We start from the raw sequence: 22435 nt of genomic DNA on the forward strand, positions 1-22435 counted from the left end.
GGCCACCTCAGCCGCCATTACAAATTCGCAGCAGAGCTACAATGCCGTTGAGGAAGAACCTTGACCTTGACCCATGGCAGGTATATATAACACAGAAACTCACAATGCAACGCCGCCTTTTGACTTTTTTAATTGTAAGAGTAAACCCCCCCCCACCGAAGCCCCCTGTCTCTAACTGCACGCCTTCACAATCAGCTGGCTCACGTGGTTCCTCCAAGTAGTGTTTCCAATGAATTTTTTTGACATGGTCGTAATGATAGTCTACGTAAAACCCAAAATCCTGCTGCTTTTTTTTTTTTTTCACTTGACATCATTTTACATGCCTTTGATCACAGGTGGATGTGGTCTTCCGGTGCGCGGTTCCCTTTCCCGGTGCCCAGCGGCCACTCCCACCGGGCTCCCGACTCGGAGGACCGGCCTGGAGGACCACGCCCGCGCCCTCCAAGGCGGAACGCCCCTGATCTCACATGGCTGTTTATCTGCGGCTCTCATTATGGAAATAAATAAATACGCTCTATGCTAATCATGATCACAATTTGCATTTATATTGTGCTCCTCATGTGAGGATCTGAAGTTGTTTTCCCGTAATGAACTACCCCTCCGCGAGCGCGCTGGCGTGTGTGTGCGTCCGCACGCACGGGGTAGCTGGGCACGGATATTTATTTAATAACTACCAGGCCGTAACTGGGGGATTTCACGGAACTCGCTTTAATATGGTGCGGGAAAGTGCGCCGAGGCTTTTCAACTGTCGAACCAAACATTTGTTTACTTGAGACGCTGGGCTGGGGGTTAATGTGCCACATACCGTCTCCGTGGCTGCGGGGCGGTGGGGGGTGACTTGGCCGCGGAGCAGCTCCTGACATCGAAGGCGGGCCTGTAACGCAGGCATCGCTCCCCCAGACAGACGGCCCCACCCCCCACCCCGTGTAGAGGCGACCGCCGGCCTATTAGTCCAGGGAGGAATCCTGGTCAGGCCGCCCCCCGGGTTCCCCCACTCCGGCCCCTGCAGTGCAGACTGGTGACAGGCTTTCTACAGCACATTGAGTAGAAAGTGATTCGATTGGAGTTGCAAGGCCGGGTCACTTGCTTTGAAGTTGCCCCAGGACAACAGGCCTTGGTGAGGCTCCAGGGCCGGGGGCCTGCCGTCCCGGGCCTCTCTGTGCCCACTGCTGGAAAGCCCGGCGGTGCCCGCTCTGGCAGCGAGCTGCTCCCAGGGTCCCCAGCGCGGGTCTCCGGGGCCCGGTCCCTCCCACTGGGGCGCGGAGGGAGCTTCGCGCAGAAGGAGCCCGGAGAATCCCAGGACCCCTGGGACCGGGGACAGAGATGGTTTTAATTAGAGCTGAGAGATGGGAAATGCAGCAGAGAGGGATGACATCTTAATGAGGTTTAATGAAGCTGTCTGTGGATGAGGACAGCTGTCACCCAGAGCTGTGTCCCAGCCAAGCCGCTCTACGACAGAGCGAGCTCAGAGAACAGGCGCCGTCTGAAAGCTGCGGAGGAGGGAGCGCTGGTCAGGCCACAGCGGGGGCTCTGCCCCACGTTCGCCTCTTGATTCTATCGCTGCGATGACAAGGGACTCAGCCCGTGGGTCACATGTCTGAATAGCCTCGATTTTACACAGTCCCCATTGTGCTAAGGTGTCCCTCTCCAGAGGCCTTGAGGATTTTGCATGAAGTGCCTTAGAATTCAGCCGTGGATAGGAAGAAGGCAGGGAGGGCTTGTATTAGAGGGCTGAAGGGGGTCCATCCGCCCACGGCCTCTCCGAGCCCCGAGCGCCCCACCGCGCAGGGGCGATTCTGTGGCCTCACAGAGCTGCTGTGAGGGCTGCTGTGGGGGGAGCTCCGCGCTGCAATGTGGGGGACAGGCGAGGCGAACGCCAGCTCTCGTACCGACTACACGGACGGCTTGGAGCACGCGTGAGGCTCTTAAAGCTTCAGTTTTCCCCGCTGTGAAACAGGAAACCTACTCCCCGTGGGCTTGGCGGAGTTCAGGGAGAAGGCACAGAACGCTCTCAGGACATGGTAAGTGCTCAGTTAGGGGCAGCAAAAGGTGCTCAATAAATGTTAACGCTGTCCCTCGTTCTTCTGCTTCTGCAGTAAAGAGAGTGTGCAGAGAGGGGTCTCCCGGCCCCTGTGTGGCCCCACAGCCTGTCTGGGCCGTCTGCCCCAGGACCTTTGCACATTCCAGCCCCTCTGTCTCGCGGCCGTCTCTCATCCTGCTCTGGGCTGGTGGGCAGGTTGCTTGGGAACATGGGGACGCTGATCAAAGCTGAGACTGGTGACCGCATCCAATCAGTTTTGCGACTGTCGGGGTGGGGCTGCCATGGAGAAGCAGGTGAATGGCACTGCCAGGCCCCAGGCTCCTTGTGTTTCAATGGCCGCCAATCTCAGGTGTCTGTCACAACCAGCTTGCCTGTTTCTGAAAGTTCAGGGTCAGCAGCTCCCCTGAGGTGCCCAGAGACCTGCAGATCCCTCTGTGGGCCGGGTTTTCTCCGTAGGCTTCTAGAAGGCCCCCCCTGGACAATATGGGGAGACACGCGCAGGGTCAGGGCCCGCCACCCCCCCGTCCAGTTGCCCTCAGTGGCCCTGCCTTCCCTGGCTGCCCCACTGGAAACTTCTTCAGGCGGCTCGCCTCAAAATGCCAATCGAAGACCTGTGTCTTTCTTTCCTTTCCTGCTTGCCTTGCCCCAGCCATGACTTAGCCATCCTGTGTCCCGGTCACTTCAGGCCTATGATGTTTTCTGAAGTGACGACAATTTCCTCAACGCCCAGGCCACCCCCCAGAGAGCCCACTTCACCTGCAGCTCTCCTGGGCATCGGGCTCACGCTCCGCATGTTTGCAGGAGGGACGTGAGGACAGCCTTGTCTGCAGAGCTGAGATCCGTGCGCGTTAAAGGCAGCGGAGGGTCACGGACGCTCGGTGCTCATTGCCAAGTGAACCGTGAAGAGGCAGCAAAGACCCTGTGGCGTCAGATGTGGGTGTGAACCCAGCCGTGGCCCCTCAGCTGTGCGGCCTTGAGCTGGGCTCCCTACAATTGACCGTCGCTGGGGAAAACCAACATCGCCTTCTCAGGGGTTTCCAGACGGGACACCCCCCGGCCCCAGTCTCAGAACCACGGCCCAGAGGGCCCTTCGAGGACCACTGCTCTAGGATATTCTACAGAACAAAAACGTCACAACCCTTGTCCCCACCTGGCGTGGCCTCTGGGCTGTTTCCAGTACGTAGCTGTCCCATAGGGAGGTGCTGTGAGAATCCCCAGACACGTCTTTGGGAGGACGCGGGCACGCGTTTCTGCTGGGGGCCAGGAGGGTGTTAGCAGGGTGGCGTGTGTTTAGCTTCAGTCGATACTGCTCAACAGTTTCCCGCCGTGGTCATGGCAGCGTAGACTCCCACCCACTGCGTGGTGCTCCACACCTTCACCCGCAGCCCTGAGGTTTTACCTGATGTCTCCCGTCGGCTGAGCACTTGAACTTACATGTCTTGGCTAGTCGGACATCCTTTTAATGAAGTGCCTATTCAAGTCTTTTGCTCATTGTTCTATGGGATAGGCTGCCTTTTTCTTGTTGAATTATAGCAGCTCTTTATATATGATGGATAACAGTCTTTTGTCAGATACATGTATTGCAAATATTATAGCTTGTTTTTCTCTGTGGACTCACAGATTTTTGGAGCTAGAAGCGTCCTGTCCAGTTGTCCTTCTTGCAAGAAGATGGACTCCTAAGAGCAGGGTCTATGTGTCTTCTTTGTTTACCTTTGAACTCTGGGCACAGGGCTTGGTGCAGCATAAGTAGAAAATAAATATTTGTGGAGTGAAAAAAATGAGTGAACCTCCCACTGGGATGATCTTTGCAGCCCGAGGCTTCCATGTGCCCTGGCAGTTGATTCCCAGGCGCGTGGAGAAGGAGGCACCCGCCTCGTCCCCACCCCTCTGCCCGCCCAGAGTGGCAGCCAGCTCCTGAGTCTGTCTGTCATCCCTCTGCCAGCTGGAAGCCTGCCCACCTGCACCTGCCCCGAAGGAGCGGGCCTCTCCCAGAGAAGTCACATTTTAATTAACTTCCCAGCAGTCAGCAGAGAGGCCAGATCATTTTCATAAACAAATGAGAAGCCAGAGCTTTGTCTGCAGCTCAGAGTGAGTGGTGTGGAAGGAATTCAAACAAACCGCCTCGCAGAGGTCGCGGGCACCTGCCTGGGACTCAGAACCCCGGAGCTCTGGAGGCAGGACTGGGCCTGGGGGCTGAGATGGGAAGGAGGAGGGAGGACACTGAGCAGGCTCCGCGTGGAAAGGAACTGATGGAGCCTCCACAGCGGCAGCTCAGGCACTCATTCCCGCCCCGCCCCCGCTGTTCACTGGCGTCTGTTCTGCGCTGGGCCCCGGAAGAAGCGGGTGAAAATAAAGACCAACACGGGCAGATGGGGACTCTGTCCCTTCTGCTCAATGTTGCTCTGAACTACAGCTGCTCTAAAAAAACAAAGTATTTTTAAAAACAAATTTAGCCCTGGCTGCTGTGGCCCAGAGGACTGAGCACCAGCCTGCGAACCAGAGGGTCGCCGGTTCGATTCCCAGTCAGGGCACAGGCCTGGGTTGCGGGCCAGGTCCCCAGTTGGGGGCGCACAAGAGGCAACCACAACGGATCTATCTCTCACTCTCTCTCTCTTTCTCCCTCCCTTCCCCTCTCTCTAAAAATAAATAAATTATTAAAATAAATAAATAAAAATAAAATAAAAACAAAACTTTAAACTAACCTTAAAATCAGTGAATAAAGACTGAGCTCACAGTCTACTGGGCAGACAGGCATTAAACAGATCATCACACAAGTAATGACTTCATGATGCTACTTGATAATTTTGAATGGCTTTGCCGTGACATGATTCAGACACCGTACAAGTCACCCATTCATGGTGCACGACCTGGATTTCCGCATGTTCACAGAACTGTGCAGCCGTCTCCACAATCACTTTAGGGCATTTTCGTGACCCCCGAGTGAAGCCCCCTCACCTTAGCTGTTCCCCTCCCCCTCCCCCTCCCAGCCACAGGCAGCCACCAACCTCCTTTCTGCCCCTGTGGATTTGCCTGTTTGAGACCCTTCATGTAAACGAAATCATACAACATGCGGTCCTTTGCGACTGGCTTCTTCAGTGATCACCGTACAGTCAAGGCCCATCTGGGCTGGAGCAGCCGCCACTGTGCCATTTTGAAGGGGCCCTAAGGTGTCATTCGGGGCCCTATGATGTCACCTTCAAGGAAGCTTGTTTGAACTGGGGGCAATCTGAGAAGTCTTCCCAGTGGAAGAGGCTTTCATCCCAGGCATTCACTGCGCACCTGCTATGGACCACCAGCAAACGGAAGGCAGCAGAAGCCACAGGGCGGGCTGTGCAGGAATTTGTCACCCAGGCAGTCGGCCTTTGCGTTCACAGAAATCCAGGTCACTTGAGTTCTAAGCCCCAGGCAGCAGAACAGACAGTAAGTGTCAGCAGAGCCAGGTGCGGGGAGAGGCTGCTGTGAACTCGAGGGGTCAGAGAGCTTGAAGAAGGGGGACCAGCAGGGAGGGTGCGCCCGGAACGAAGGGCATTCCAGGAGGCCCCTTGTCCGTCTGAACCGCGGGGCCACGCGGGGGAGTCTGGGAGATGAAGCTGCAAGGATGGGTGGGGATGGAGGCAGGGACCCCGACTGCCAGCCCCAGGGAGGGGTTTATGCCAAAGGCAGCGTGCGCCACTACCAATGGCCCTGAGCACCTCCCTGTCTGTGCTCAGGTCCCTGGGGTCCAGAGAGCGGGGACGCAGATGAGAAAGAAGGAGAAAGAGGGAGGACTAAGTGAGAGAAGCGTGTGAAAAACAGAACATTGTGTCCGGGACGTGGAACTCAGCCAGCGCGCATCCATGGTGAAGACGGTGATGGCCGCCCAAGCACCGTGCAGGACAGGGCCCCCCTCAGTGACCTCAGGGACCTCGGGGAGCAGCTGAGGGGCCGTGTGGAAAAAGGACCGAGAGCTCCGGCCCCGAGGCCAGGCTGACCTGTGTCTGAAACCCAGCCCCATCGCCTCGGAGCCCCGGATGATGGCTCCGCCCCTCTGGGTCTCACTTTCCCTCTTTGTAAAACGGGGGAGTTCAGGGGATTGAGAAGACACAGGCCAATGCCTTTCCTACACGCGCCTGCCGGGGGCTCCAGGAGGAGTTCGCCAGAGACCCGGCGTGAGAAGAGCTGTCCGCTGCCAAGAGGGACGGGGGGCCTGTCGTCCGGTAGGAATGAAAGGTCAGGTAGGAAAGATGCCGCTTCCTCCACGGCGGCCTCTGGGGAGTCTCGCTTCAGCACACCCACATGGGGCGTGGTTTCCACTGCAGGCCGGCAGGCCTGGGCTGGACCCCAAGGGCCACCGCTCTGAGCGGGGCAGCGCCGCCCCCATCCCACCGCTCTCCTCGCCGGCCCCTACGCACAGGTACCCCAGTCCGGCGCCTCAGTGCCCATCTATTGCCACACTCCTCTCAGGAAGGACTCTGTCACCCTGAAGGCTGCCCACGGGGCCTGGCAAAGCGGGCCTCCGGGCCTGCGATGGCTCCCTGTTGCTGAATCTACTGTAAGACGGCGGGTCTGAGGTTCCACTCCTCACCTTGCTCTCTGTGGTTCCCCCACAGGCTGAACTCGGGAAGCCCCGGGAAAGAAGCTGCAGCCTCCCTGGAATTAACTTTAATTATGGACTCTACATCCGGGGGATCGACGGAGGGGTCCCCGAAGGTGAGCATGTGTTTGGAGCTGGCCACGCTCCCGGGAAGGAGCCCAGGGGCCTGTCCCACAGCAGCACCGATGGCAATCTGGGCGTGGCTGAGACGGGGAGGGCCAGGCAGGGTCCCGGTCGGAGGTGTCAGGGAGACAGGAAGGAGCTCAGCCAGTGTGGAGCCTTGTCCCCAGGCCAGGGAGAGTCTGTGCTCCGTGCCATTTAAGCTGCGAGCCCAGAGGTGGGCTCGGGACCAGCCCTCTGACTGCCCAGAGGAGGTCGAGGCCAGGGGACCCCAGCTCCATGGAATGGCTCGGCGGCCCTCTGGGACCGTGGGAACCCTGTGCCGTCCCTCTCCAGGGAGCCAGGCAGGGTTGTCCCACGGCAGGCGCCAGGCTCACGGGCAGGTGCAGGACCCGCGGGCCCCACGTCTTCTTAGTCAGATGCCATGGGTGGCTCTACTTCCCAGACTGACCCCTACACCATGGCCTGTCTCTCTCTGTCCTTAGCCATCGGACACTGGAATGTGTTTAAGCAGCAGCCCACCTGTCCCCAAGAGCTGACTCGGAATTACATCGCCATGAATCGTGGGGCAGTGAAAGCTGGCCTGGTAACTGCCCGGGAGAATCTTCTCTACCGTCGGCTCAATGACATCCGCATCAGCGACAAGGAGGACCGGAGCGTCAAGAAGGAACCTCCCTCTCTCCCGCCGAATATGACGTTTGGGATCCGGGCACGGTAAGGTGGCCGACACCTTAGGCTCCGTTCCTCCCCATGGTAGGCGAGGGCGGGGCTAAGCGGTGACTGAATTAGTAACTTAAGTGGGAGCATGAGTCTGGACTGCAGGGAGGGGCACGCGATCCAGAACTGGCCAATCAGCGTCCTTCACAAACCTTGGTCACAGTGATTGATTCAGAGGCTGTCATGTGGCCCATGTCCCTACCCTGCCACGCATGACGTTCTATAAAAATAGAATGTGGTTGCCTGTCATCAATCTCAATGCAAACCGCCTTGATTCTTTTTTAAGGGAAATTTATTGGCTCACATGGTTGAAAAGCCCAGGGGTAGAGCTTCAGGCATAGCTGGATCTAGGCACTCAGGTGATGTCATCAGTAATTGGGCGTCTCTCCACGTCTTGGGAATCGAACCAGTAACCCTTTGGTTCGCAGGCCGGCACGCAGTCCACTGAGCCACGCCAGCCCGGGTGTCAGTCCCAATCTTGCTGCTGCTCCTAGACCATCCTTTGGCTGAGCCATCACACTTCTATTTTTCTAGTGGTTCCGTCGTAATTTTTTTTTTTAATCGTTTTTACTGTAGCAAAATATACGTACAATTTACCATTTTTAAGTGCACAATTCAGGGGCGTGAAAGTACATTCCCACTGTTGCGTGACCGCCACCCCGGCCACTCACAGAACTTTCATTTCTCAAAACTGAAATGCTGTCCCCTCACTCTCTGCCCCTCCCCCCCTCGGCCCCCGGCGCCCACTGCTCTCCTGTCTGCCTCCGTGACCTTGACCGCTGCACAGCCTCATCTAAACGCAGCCACGTGCCCTCGCCCTCTTGTGTCTGGCTCCACGGCATCTACCATCATGTCCTCCAGGGCCATCCCCGCTGGGGCAGGCATCAGGGTTTCCTTGTTTTCGAAGCGGAATCACGCTTCGCCGTGTGTGTGCACCACGCAGTGTGTGTCCATTCATCTGCCGACGGACACTTGGGCTGCTTCCACCTGTGGCTCCTGCGGCCGTGAACCCGGCCTCGACCTCTTCTGGGCACATACCCAGGAGTGGAGTTCTGGCTCATACCGGAATTCTATGTTTACTTTTTATTTTGTGTAGTTTATTTATTTTTTAGAGAGGGGAGAAGGGAGGGAGAAAGAGAGAGGAAAACATTGATGTGAGAAAGAAACAGTGATTGGTTGCCTCTCGCACGCCCCCAACCAGGGACCTGGCCCGCAACCCAGGCAGGTGCTCTGACCGGGAATTGAACTGGCAACATTTCGGTTTGCAGTACAACACCCAACCCATCGAGCCCACCGGCCAGGGCTCTGTATTTGATTTTTTTCTTTTTGAGGCGCCTCTATGCTGTTTCCACGGCGCCTGCCACCCGCCTAGGCTCAGCATCCTCACTGGTGAAACGGCTTGTTCCTCCCAGTTCAGCTCAGCGGTGCCTCTTCGTCGTTCCTACCTGCTACAGCCTCACCTCTGTCACCAGAAACGCACTTCTGTTCACCAGCCCTCAAACCCTAGAATCTGATGCTAGAGACAGATTGGAAAGGCACCTCTGGGCTGGATTAACTAATCATCTGCACACTGCCCTCCCTCCCCCCCTTTGAAACAACGCCCACGTCAGTCCCACCGTCACTGGGTTCTGCCTGGGCCCCTCTGCGCCCTTGGCATGTGCATGCCCTCCTTGCCCTTCTGCTCAAAGACTGCCTGGAGCACAGAGGGACAGACAGTCCCCGCTGGGCACTGGGTCACTAGACTGGTCCATACTGGTCACCAGTGTCTCAAAGCCAGCGTGGTGGCTGGGAGGGGTCCTGGCTGAGTCAGCCTGGGGTTCTAGTCCCAGCTTTGCCCTTTGCTTTTCATCCGTAAGTAGGATGTTACAGCAGTAGCCGGGCATCCTAGGATTGTCAGGGCATGTCCGTCTCTGTGTCAACTTCGTTTCTTTGTCAATAAAGCCCACACGGGGGTGGGGGGGGGATGGGGCGGGGCAGGGTCACAACCAGCTGAGGCAGGAAGAGATTACTTGACCTTCCCAAGTTCACACAACTTCCTCACAGCAAGGCTTGGCCTGGACTCTCAACCTGGAGTGCTTATATTTTAAAATATTAAGATATACAGACATTAGCAGTCACCTGGATCATAGCCCTTATTTAAAACAGGAAAAGAGAAGCTCAGGGAGGTGAAGAGACTTCCCGAGGCCACGAGCAAGTTGTGACCAGACAGGAGCCAGGTCTGGAGTCAGGCCGGCGGACTCCCTGTCCAGTGCTCTTTGCCCTTTCTTCCACATCCTGCCGCCTCGGGACTGGGGTGCAGCGTGAACACCCACAGTTTCTGATCCTGGGGCTCCGTTTTTCCATATACAATGGAAAAGCTTAAGCCCGCTGGGCTCAGAAAGGCTATCCGTTATCATCAGGCTTTCAATATAAAAACCTTACGTTGCTATAAAACTGAGTGGCTACCATTCCAGACGAAGCACGTGATGAAATGCCAGCTGTATTTTCTATGATGGTAAATGGGCTTTGCATATGCAAATTGAATGGATTTTAAAATGGTATTTAATGACAATTTTCGTAGCAGACGTTAACATTAATTGCCCAAAAATGAAAATGCTGCATTAGGTTGCTGTTAGCAGCAACTCTCGCGGCCATAAAGCTTTATCTTTATCAACAGTGGCCGTTCCTGATGTGACAGGGCGGCTCAGCGAATTGCAAGCCGAAGGGCTTTATGGCACAAAACTACCCCCCAAAGCAGGCCCAAATCAGCATCAATTTCGCTTTATTTCTTCGTAAATGGAGGTTAAATGGCCGCTGCGAAAGCTCTTACGGAGACACCCAACCTGCCCACAGAGCCCCCCCACCTCGCACCGTAAACGCGAGGAGCAGTTAAAGAACCATCGCCCCTCCGTAATGGGGCTATTACTTTAAAGTTATGGGGCCGAGGCCCACTCTCTAACGATCACCTTCTAGAAGCCTCGGGTGTATTTATTTCTCTGCTTTAAAAGCATGTTTAAAACCGAGTCCAATCCGGCCCGACTACCCGAGGACTTGTTGGGGTGATTTGGGCCAATAAATAAAGAAAGGAGCAAACGAGCACTCGCAGCTCCGGAGGGGCTACAAAATCAGAATAAAGTCCCACCTTAGACTGGGGACACGAAGGAGCACGGAGGTTGTCACCGCCATGTGAGAGCACATTCTGACCCCGGCTATGCCCCACCCCCAATGACAAATCCTCTTGCCCCTTATGTATTTTATGGTGGACAAAACAGACAGATGGCGGGGGCACCCTGCACCCCGATGCGCCTGCCATTCCACCTCTCAGAACCAGATGGGATCTGAGCCTGAACGGACGATGGATGATTCAGTCACTTCCTTTCCAGTTAGCCCACGTGGTTCCCAGTCCACACCGTGGGTCACAGACTGTCACTCACTCGGCAAGGCACGCATGTCAATCCACCCACCTCTGTGGCTAAAAGGAAGTGGAGACCGGGGCTCTTACCTGGAAAAGGGGCCCATGTAGACAGGTCAACAAACAGACATGTTTATTTGGCACAGGTAGTAATTTTTAAAATTTTTTTTTAAGTTTCTCACCGCATCTTAAAAGTCAGGAGATTTCACGTAAACACGTGGATTTCCCGGTTCTCTTAAGTCAGAGCCCGGCCGACCCCACGTGGGCGCTACTGCCTGGTGCCAGGGGCTGGGCCGGGAGGCAGCGGCCCCTTTGGACAGACCCCCGTGTGTTCTCCTGCCTCTCCCAGCCCTCACCCACCCTGGCTCTCATTTTCTCCATCTGCCTGGTCCCGCCGCACGCTGAGCGCTGGGTCTGCAGACCCCGGGGAAACGCCGGTCACCCCGACCCCTCAGCGAGCTGCCGCCTCCTCCTGCCCTCTGACAGCGGCAGGGGCCACCCTGCCGGGAGCTGCCGTGACCTGAGCCTTCGCACAGCAGGCACTTTGCACATGTCATTGCTAACCCTCACATCAGTCCCCTCGGGCAGGTGTCACTCTGTGCATGTCCCGGGGCAGGACAGGGAGGGTGCAGGCCCTGGCTGAGGCTGCAGGTGGCAGAGCCTAGGTCTGCACCCCGTCTGTTGGCCGTTTGGAAGGCCACCCCTCTCTCGCATCAGGCGGCCGGAACAGCCCACATCTCGAGCTCCTGGTCACTGTCACACCTCAGAATTCAAGTCAGGGAAGAACTTTAAATTTTCATGACCAGGGTGTGAGGTCCCAACGCAGATCTCAAAGCGTGCTGCGACCCCAGGTCCGTCAACAGAGGTGTCCGGAGGTCAGAAATGTAACTATTAAAGAGGCACTTAATTACTGATGCATTTTAATACGTGTTTGCAAATGTTCGTGTTCCCTCGGCACATCTTAATTGTGGCCGCTCCTAATTGGTCCAGCACTGTCTATTAGGATGAGTCAGGACGACGGGAGGGAGGGAGCGGAACGGCGAGGTCTGGGCAGCAGCTGCGGCTTCTGGCAGGTTCTGGGCACCCAGGGCTTTGCCGCCACCCTGCCCGGAGCCTCACGCCACACACAAGGCAGGGATGGTACCGGAAGGGTCCGTCACTCAGTCAATGAGCAGACAACCCCTGAGCGTCAGTGTCTGACATGAGCCAGCTGGAAGGTGGGGAGACCCTGCTTCGGACTCATCATGGCAAGTATGCACTGTTGTTACTATTACCCGTCGGACGCTGGGCTGAGCACCTCAGACGCCTCCTCTCCTCCAATAACCCTGAACCGGCTCAGCGAGTGTGAGGGAGCCTGGAACTCTTACATCCCCGCCTTGCAGAAGAAGAGACGGAGGGTCAGAGAGGTGAAGCCATTTGCCCCTGGCCGCCCTGTGTCGGGATGGGGATTGGACCGCCCTCGGCACCTGTGATGGTGACGGTGGCGCTGACCTGTCCGCCTAACAAACACGAGGATGGAGGTGCCCCAGGGAGAGACGCTACCTAAGTTTCTTCTGCACTAGAGGGGCTCTGAGGCGGACCATCTCGGCACTGACATTGCGTAAGGCCATCCTGTCTGGGTTTTTCTGAAAACTTTCCACTTCGTCTGGACACAACAAAAGAGCCCAGCGAGCTGCGCTCTGATGGGTCACTTCCCTGCCCTTCGCTTTCAGTGGCTCCCTACTTCCCAATAAACAAACTCCTTGGTGAGGTGCCCGGACACCCCCCACACCGGGTGCCCACCCCGGCGTCCCAGCGCCGGCCACCGCGCCCTTGCTGAAGAGGCTTCACTGAATATTCGCTGAGCGGGCTGATAACCGAATCGGACTCTGGATACGAAGCCAGTGGCAACATGCAACTTCGGCAGGATACATGGTTCATCCACCAGTTAGTCGAGCCCAGACCTGTCCAGTCCCGGTGCGGAAAGCGTTCAGAGCGCAGAGAAGCGGGGGACACGAGGCGGGCGGCACGCGGCCTGCCCGGCTCTCCGACGGGGCCCAGCCCGACGCTGACGGATGTGCGGCGGGGAGGAAATGCTACAGGCGTGTAAAAAATGTTTGCTGCCTGACAGGCTTTTTGAATCTCTCTGCCAAGCTGATTTATTTTACAAATTTACAATGGGCCCATCCATCACCCAGGGTTATTTTGTTGCTCCTGAAGCCGACGGCCAAAATCCCAGCCGCGCACCCAAACGCCTATAAAATAATAACACGCCTCTTCCCAGCCAGTGAACTGTCCCCGGGATCCATGGCTGACTCTGAGCCCAGAGACCAACTCCCGACGCATCGGAGGCCTGAAGCCCGGCTGAACGCAACGGGGCCGACCACCAGGGGGAGCAGGCGGACCTGGCGAAGACCCCCTCGCCTGGCCTGAAACAGACGTCCCGCCCGCCCGGCAGAGAAGGCCCCGGTCCCGCGTCCACTCCATGGCACTGACAGCTCCTGCAGTGAAAGAAGACAGTCCCCACTTACGATGTCTGGACTTGGGTTTTTGTTTTGTTTTGTTCTTTGACGTTATAACGATGCAAAAGCGATACGTGTTCAGTATAAACCAAGCTTTGAATTTTGCATTTCCATCTTTTCTTGCGATACTGGGCAGGGCAGTGATCACGAGGGTGCGCAAGCGACACTCTTCAGTGTAGGATTAAACGTACAGTGATCCCTCACTTACCGCGGGGACTACGTTCCAGACCCCCGCGAAGTAGGAACCTTACCTGTATTCTACACTCTTAAACCTACGTCACTTTAACAACATACGTACACAGTACCTCAGAATTCCACGATAGAGCGAAAAACCCGCGATAAATGATTAAATATAATATTTTTAAAAATCCCGCCATACAGTGAGGCCGCGATAAGTGAACTGCGATAGAGCAAGGGACGACTGTATTTTCCACTTAAGATATTTTCAGCTCATGAGGGCTCCATCCTAAGTCCAGGAGTGCCTGCATGTCTCTGCTCGACACCTTTCTCCCCCACCGGACACCCAGGGCCTGGCGGGCAGGGACCATGTCGGTTTTGTCCCCCACTGTGTCATCAGATTCTGGGACCTAGTAGGCACTCAATAAATATTTACTGGGGAGAAATACGGCCCAGGGCCCTCTAAGGCTTGGAGGCACATTACTGAAAGTGTAGAGACACTCCCTTTGCAGCCAGGGAGGAGACGGCAAAGCCAGGAGGCCTGTGTCTCTTAGCAGACTCTGAGTGCTCCCCCAGTTGATGCTATGAGTCAGCCTCATGGCAATGCCGCCTCAAAGAGTGTGTCCTTTGGCCAGATTGATAGAGGTCACAAGTCCAGAACGAGGGAGGTGACCTTCCCACACTGTTCTGCTGCGCAGGTCACACTTGGAGCATCAAGTCAGACAATGTGGTGCATGGTACAATTGGAGAAGGCCCGTGACAGGATGGGGGATGTCAGGATAGTGGGTGGGGTGGGGGAGGAGGACCGCTTGGTACAGAGAACCTGACAGGAATGCAGCCTACCGAGCAAGGGAGAAAAGACGCAGACAGCCCTCGACTCTCTGAGGCCCTGCTCTGAGGACCAGGGAGGGGCTTCACAGACTAAACAAGGACCACCAGGGTGTGGGTTGCGGGGGGCAACCCTCGTGGCTAACGAGCCCTCATCTCATTAAATCCTCACAGCAATACCAAGCAGGGACTAGTATCCCCGTTTTATACATGGGGATACTGAGGCTCAGAGAATCACTTGCCTGAGGCCACAGGGCCCGTCGGTGACGACTGGGACTGGAGCTACGTCCTCTCCCGGAGCTGCTGTCTGCAGGCACGGGAGGCACGCTTCCGGGAGGCAGAGGCAGGGACAGGGCGTCATTCCTCCTCCCCAGCCCCGTCCACGATGGGGCGGGCTGCCCGTCCCGGGGCGAGCTCTCAGCAGCAGGATGGCATCTGCAATGACAGTCACAGTAATCAGTGGCCAGCTCTGACGAGCACAGGATGGGGACGTGGCTCTCCTCGCTGCAACCCAGCACCTCCATTTAACCATGCAGACACCAAGGCACAGACAGGGTCTGTCTATTAGCAAGAGGTCACAGGTGATAAGTGGAAGCGTGGGGACTCAGGTCCGGGCAGTTGGCACCAGGACCTTGGCACTTAGTGGCTAGAACAGATTCTTACAGGAGATGGAGCTGTTGGCTGGCACCTCTGACCCACCCACCACTGCCCGGCTGAGGCCTGGGATACCCCAAACTGGGTCCAACGGGGGCTCCATCCTCTTCACAGCTAGATCTCAGGGGAGGGGATTGTTAAAAGAAGCCGGAGCAGGAACATGCACCTGGGAGAGGGTGGAGTCCCCACCCTCTCCCCCTTCCCTGCCTGGAAGCCCAGCCTCCCTGGGACCCCTCCCGACTCCCCAAACTCCTGCTCTCTCCTGCCTCCATGGGAGCTTTGTTTCCAGAGCCAGGAAGGAGACATTTTTCATGCTTTACCTTTTCCCCTCTCAGCTCTCCTGCAGCCCAGACAGAGATTTATTCCGGGCCCGAGGCTCGAGGCACTGGGAGCAGGCAGGGCCCATAATGGATAGGGTCACCGCTCCCCCGGGGCCTGTCCCGCCCGAACCCCATCATCCATCAGGAGCTGCAGGTGCCAGGGTCAGCGCTAACGAGGCCCCGCCGCTCCCCCTCGGGGCCTCCCCAGCCGCTTCGCACCGGCTCCTGCTTCTGAATTTCCCAGAGCTGGGCCTCTCCTGCCTGTGTCGGTGGGCAAAGCTTGGGGAGTGGGCTCCATGCCCGGTCTGGCTGCCCCTCTCCTCGCCTCTGTGGCCTTCAGCCTTGACACAGTTAGGGGGGTTTCTGGGGTGCGGCTGGTTCTGCCCCTCCAGGGACACGATGGCCCCTGCAGCACGGGGCCCCCCAGAGGAGCTGGTGCTGCTGGGAGCCTGCCAGGCCTCCAGACAGACACTCCGACCAGAGAGCCGAAGAGTCCATGGAGTGAGGGTGTCCTGCGAGGACCAGTTCAGGCTGTGCCCCCATTCGGGCTGGACCCCCAACGCCCTGCATCGGTTTTGATGAATAACAAGACCGGCCCCTGTTTATTCAGCTCCTGTGCAGCACGTCACGGCGCCCCGTTCGCAGCCTCTCACAGGGTCCTCAGAACACTTTAGGCAGCAGCTCTCTCTCGTCCCCACTTACAGGTGGGGAAACTGAGGCCCAGAGACACAGTCCGCCATCACACGGCCACGTTTCTTATCTCCACCTACGCTGCGTGTTCCTTCAATGCCCGCCTGTGCTGGGCAACACCCCAGGTGTTTGGGACACGGAGCGGAAACCAGACGCAGGTCAGACAGGCAGCGGGGGCGTGAAATGGCGATGCAGCCGTGTGGCTTCCGGGCGGGCAGAGGAGGGCGGGAGAGGGGGCGCATGGAGACTTCGGGTCACGTCCGATTTTGCTTCCTGCTGCATCCGCGGTGCCTGGACTACAGTAGGTGCTCAGTAAGTGCTTGTTGACTGACTGCGTGAGGAAGACCAGACAGCTGCGTTGCGATTCATCCCTGATGTTGGAAACAGCTAATATTCTAACACCGGACACGTGAGATGGCCGCCCCTTTCCCAGCACGAACTTGTCGGGCATGGAGCTTCAGCTGTTAGACTCCTGGGGCCTCGGTAACAAATTACCACAAACTTGGCGGCTTCAAAACAACAGGAATTCATCCTCTCACTATGTGGACCCCAGAAGTCCAAAGTCAAGGTGTCACGGGGCCGCACTCTGTCCAAAGGCTCTCGGGGAGAATCCTTCCTGTCTGTTCCGGCGTCTGGTTGCTCCGGCACGCCTTGGCCCATGGCCCCATCACTCGGATCCCTGTTCTGTGGTCACATGGCCTCGCCTCGGTGTGTCTGCATCTTCTCTTCCGTCCCTTGTCAGGACACTTCTCAGTGGATGCAGGGCTCACCCAGATCATCGAGGGTGATCTGGCCTCCAGGTTCCTAAGTTAATTACATCTGCAATGACTCCTTTTCCAAATCAGGTCACATTCACAGGTTCTGGGGGTTAGAAAGAGGGCTTATGTTTGGGGGACCACCTACCATTCCCCTCTACTACGTTCATCAAAGCTTCTCAACACAAAGTCAGAAAGCCCTGTGTTTTAGAAATCATTCCGTTTTGATCAAACTCTCTTTAAAATTATTACTTTACAGCGGCTGCCCGTTGGGTCTTGTTACATGTTGCCCGTTAGTTTTGTGGGGAAAACAAATGAAAGTTGTGTGTGATCAGTTGAGGTGTAATCAGCCAAAAGACGACAGGTCTAAACACCTTCCTGAGGAACAGACAGGGTTGCTGATCCTTTCTCTCGTGTTTGTGAGAAAACTCCCCAAACAAGAAGTCCAGAGGCTCCGTGACTACCACCCATGAACCCGCCGCTTGGGTTCAACACGTTGTGCATTTGCTTCCGATCCTCTTTTCATTATGATTAAAGAAATAAAATATAGCAAACACAGCTTGAAGCCCGCTCTCCCCCTTTCCTAGCCCCGCGCCCTCCCCTCTGTCCCTGGGGCACCACCCTGAGGTTGGAACATGCATGGCTACCCTCCAGGGGGGTCACATTTTTGCTACCCCGTCAGAGATCCTTAAATAATGTGTATTATTTAGTGAGATTTCGTACTACCTAAATCACTTTGTATGGCGACTCGCTTTTTTAACTCCCCACGTCGGCGAATGTCACTCTGGTCAACGTCGCATCTCCCAGTGTGGGTGTCTGCGTCACCCATCACTGGGGGTCTGGGTGCTTCTCATTTGCCCCATGACTCTCCTTTGGGATCTCTCAGGGCCGACAGCTGCAGCGGAGCTGCTGGGAGGAAGCCCACCTCCTCGACTTAGGCTGGATGCTGTGACCCTTGTCCCGGCACTCAGCTCCTCCCCAGCAGGGACATCCAGTTTGCTACTCACCTTCTCCCCAGGTGCCAGGATCCCCCTGCCCGTAGATTCCTGAGCGGCCTAGAGGTCACGTGGTTCCCAGCCACAGCCATTTGGCTCCATCAAACCTTCCTTCCCCAGAGGGGCTCAGGCCACGGCCAGCTGTGCCAGGAGAAGGTGGGGGTGCACAGGGAGAGCCCCCAAGGTTCGACACAGGCACTCAGTTTCGGAGAAGCTTCCTGAGAGCCATCCAGCTCCGCCGCCCATCCTTTGCCCACTGCTGGGGGCCCGTGCGGGGAAACTGCTAATTGAATTCACCCTTGTGAAAAATGTTAACAAATTGCAAATGACCTCTTAGACAAATTTAGAAGTCAGGCGTGTGCTGCTCACAAAGCCTCCCTCCTCTGTCATTAGCTTTTATGTTGGCTCCACAAACAATTAAAAACTAACCACAAGCCCAGAGGTCCTCTTCTCTAATTAGCTCTAAGAGTCCTGCCAGGGAGAGAGCCTCAATTACCGCCCCTTCCTGCAGGCTGGTTAGGAAAGACAGGCCCTCAGGTGGAGGAGGGACAATTAAGAAAAAGGTGGAAGGGCATGAGGGGGTGAAGGGTCCAAGCCTCCCTTGGGGCCAGAGGGAGGTGATGGTGGCTGCCAGGTGGTCGGAGGGCCCTCCATAGGAAAGGCTCAGAGCTGTCACCCCCTAGGGGTGCCAGGGACCCCGTGGGCCAGACTCTCCTCAGGGGTGAGGGTGTGCACCCTTGGTAAAATGCAGATGCCTGGGCCCAGGGGCAGCTCTCACTCACCCTGCAGCATCTCTGGCCTCAGCATGAGGAGGGGGTCTGAGTATTCAAGTGCAACTTCTGATCCAGGCCAGCCTGTGTCTTTCAGCTGCAGCTGGACTTCCGTGGGCCCTGGGCCCTCCTGCTTCCGGGAGCCCTTGTACCGTATAAAAAAAATAATCAAATGTTAAAAATTACAATTACTTAATGGCTGTGCTGGTATAAGATGACTATAATCCAGGCTGGATCATTACTTCTTCTTCTGATTTAAAAAAGATTAAACCATTTTCATGGGTCCCTAACTGTCCTGGGGCTGAGGCACCATGCATCCTGGGCCCCGGCTTTTCCCTTTAGGCCTCTCCACCATTTTTTCTCCCTTTAAGGGAGCTTCTTCTCCTGCCCCACCCCATGCCTCCGCCCCTGTGGAACCCCCCCCCATGCCCACATTTTGGAGGGCACAGATGAAGCCCAAAGACTCCAGACTCAACATAGAGCTCTCCGACTCCCGTCTTGAGGGACCGTGAGCACACTACTTCCAACTCCACGGACCCCATTTCTCCATCTGTGAGTGGGGTTAATACTGCCTCCTGTGTCAGAAGAAATGGTGTGAGCTCATCAGTAAAGAGTCCTTTAAGCTCTTGGGAAGAAGGAGAGACACCCAGTATTTCTGTGACTTAAGAGGCGTAGAGCTGGGGCTACAATTTTACATGCCTGCAGAGGCCTGGCAGGTTAAAGGGCAAAGCCAGCCCTGTGTGAGGCAATAGGGAGTGGTGGGGACTGCGTCAAACTTGAGCACCTGCCTGGTCTAAGGGGGCAGCACCAGCCAGCTATTGACCTGTGAGAATATGGGCCCAGGTCACCAGAAAATGGATGCCTCATGGGGAAAAGCCAGATATTTGAACTTCTATGTATATTCTTGTTTTTAAAAAATGGTAACGCAAGTCTTTAAAATGCTACAGGCCCAACTACACATGTCTGGAGACCAGCTACGCCCTAGGGTCTGTTGTTTGCAACCTCCTTAGTGCGGTATGGCCAGGTACAGATCCTGAGCACGCCATTCCTACTTGCTACCTCTATCAGTAGTTCAATGTCAATGGCTCAATGGTTCTCTATCAGTTCCTTTATCACTAAAAAGGAGGTGTCATTGTAATAGTTCCTGTCTAGCAGGGTTCCTATAAGGATGAAATGAATGGTTCCCTGGCACGCGGGTGCAGTGGACGGGCGGTGGGCGTGGTTAGTAAGGCACCGGGCGGGAGGAGGGCGTGGTTTGTAAGGCACTGGGCGGGCGGTGGGCGTGGTTAGTACAGGCACCGGGCGGGCGATGGGCGTGGTCAGTACAGGCACCGGGCGGGCGGAGGGCGTGGTTAGTCACTGGGCGGGCGGTGGGCGTGGTTAGCACAGTCACTGGACGGGCGGTGGGCGTGGTCAGTACAGGCACCAGACGAGCGGAGGGCGTGCTGTGATGAACTGTTTCATATGCTGACTATAGTAGTGGGTACGCAAACTACACCTGTGATGAGATTGCCAAGAAATATGTCCCCACAGCGAGTTTGGGGACATCTGCCTAAGAGGAGTACATTGTCTCAATGTCAATATCCTGGGCACGAGTTTGTCCTCTCGTTTCACTGGATATTACCATGGGCAGGGAGTCGTGGGACCTCTCTCTCATTTCTTACAACTGCATGAGAAATCCGCAGTGATCGCAAGTAAAATTTCAATGTAAAGAATCCAAAAAAATGACTTAACGGTGGCTTTGGTATCATGTGGGCCACATTAGTCAGAATCACTTGTTAGAAAGAACAGCTGTGTGACGTTAGGCACAAGCGAAGTGCTCGGTAAATGGTCATTGAAGCCACCTGGCACTCAGACAGATGCACCTCTTTAGGAAGCCTCGGGTCGTGAGCGAAGGGGAGGCAGCCCCAGCCCTGAAGGGCACCTCTGGGTGCTGTCCGAGAACACAAGGCCGTCCTCCCACACTCCACCGGAGAGGGACGGGGGAGAGGCTGCGTCTCCCTAGATGGTGCCACCGTTGGGTGTCCGCCGCGGGTTCAGCTTTGATTTAGAAGCTCAGAGAGAAGCCCAGCCCTCCAGCCTCCTTGGAAACCAGACCATGCACGGCCCACGGCCCACAGCTCACGACCCACGGCTCACAGCCCATGGCTCACAGCCCACGGCTCACAGCCCACGGCCCACAGCGTGCTCTGAATGTCGCGGGTGCCCCCGAGGCTGCTGTCCACTCCGTCCATCAGCCCGGAGGCTATGTGGGTGCCCACACTTCCTCCCCCCGCCCAGGACCTTGGCACATTAGAGATGGATTTTAATTTTATTTTAACAAAATAGCTGTCTCCAGCGGAAGAAGGAAGCGTCAAATGAGGACCCGTCTGGAGCAGAATCACGGTGCACAGACCTTCGTGGCTGTCATTGATTTTCTGGGAAGAAAAAAATCGCCTCCGGCTACGCAGCCGAATTAGTAGTCACTGATGACCAATTATTTCAGCCCGCTGTGAACGGAGCGCCACACTAAAGCCCGGTTTGTCAGACCCACGGCTGCCTTCTCAGGCGCGCTTCAACAGATGCGTGCCGACGTCCCTCGGAAGGCTCCCGCGGCCTCCTCTCCTCCGCCGAGTTCTGCGGCTCCACGAAGTTTTAATGAGCAGCGAAGATGAAGATGGGCTGCCATGAAAGGGCCCCTCTAATCCACGGGGCGCCCCTCGGCAGAGAGGAGCCGCCCGGGCACATCTGAGCTGTCAGTGCGGCCGCCCCGCCCCCACGCACCGTGTCAGCCTAATGTTTGCAAATGATCCGCTCCCCTCCCCGGCTCGGCCGGCGCCCTCGGCAAGGGCGGAGAGCAGCCCCCGGTCTGGGGTACCCGTCGCCGGGCAGCGGAGATGGACCCGACTGGACTGACCGAGGTTTCTCGCACCCAGCCCACGTCCGCACTGATGTCTCCACGCCGAAGGCCTCGTTTCCCGCTTTATCAGACCGAGTTGTAACCCGCTTTTGTTGTCAGTGGGAATGTCAGGCTGGTGAGGAACGTTTCCCAGAGGGTCCTGCCAGGTTTCCAGCAAATAACGTGTCCAAGTCTCCGAGGGGGCCGCTCAGAAACAGAGGAAACCCTAGTGTGGGAGCCTGAGCCCCCCAGGAAGGGACCGGCTTCTTTGTGAGGAGGAACACTGTCGGAGAAATCCGGAAAAGCACATTGTAGGCACATGCAGCCTGACTCCGCCGGCCAGGCCACCTGGACAACGATGACAGGACCATGCAGACCTGCTTTGGTCCCCTGCCCACAGCCAACAGGAGCCAGGGTAACCTGGGTTTGGAGCCTGGCTCTGCCCCTGGCTGCTCGGAATCCATAAGCAAACCTGCAGCAAGTGGCTGAATTTCTCTGCGCCTCGGTTTCCCCGTCTGCAAGTGGGACTGTTCATCCTCACTTTCAGAGTTATGAGGAGTCACTGCGACTGTGGCTGAAGTGCTCAACCAGGGGCTCGGTGTAGTAAGTGCTCATTAAAATGGGGCACAGTACTGAATCACTGCTATTCTCCAACACCCGTCAGGCCGGTCTAGAGCTGGGAGGGGCGGTGCTGATGTCTCTGTCTAGATGCATCCCAGCTTCACGTCCCCTCCTGGCCATCTCCTGCTCACCCCCAAAGACCCGGCAAAAGACTGCGTGGACACTTGGGCTAACTCCGCATCTTGGCCATTGTAGATAACGCTGCAATAAACACAGGAGTGCATATATCCTTTGAATTGGTGTTCTGGGATTCTTAGGATTTATTCTCAGAAGTGGGATCACTGGGCAAGTGGATTAAAAAAAAGCTGTGGTACATTTACACAATGGAATACTATGCAGCCATAAAAATGACATGGAGATTATTATGCCAAGGAAAATAAGCCAGTCAGAGAAACGCAAACCCC

General features: G+C 56.3%; 1 protein-coding gene across 1 annotated transcript in view; it reads left to right on the forward strand.

Annotated features, from left to right (window-relative positions):
- Positions 1 to 22435, forward strand: part of CFAP77 (cilia and flagella associated protein 77) — a 105872-nt gene that overhangs the window by 48789 nt on the left and 34648 nt on the right. The window contains exons 2-3 of the mRNA XM_090276033.1: positions 6631 to 6730; positions 7220 to 7448. Of these exons, the coding sequence (XP_090132159.1) occupies positions 6631 to 6730; positions 7220 to 7448 (329 nt within the window). The remainder of the gene's footprint in view (positions 1 to 6630; positions 6731 to 7219; positions 7449 to 22435) is intronic.

Source organism: Furipterus horrens, unplaced genomic scaffold, assembly GCF_987537825.1.
Source record: "Furipterus horrens unplaced genomic scaffold, mFurHor1.1.pri manual_scaffold_4, whole genome shotgun sequence".
NCBI lineage: Eukaryota > Metazoa > Chordata > Mammalia > Chiroptera > Furipteridae > Furipterus > Furipterus horrens.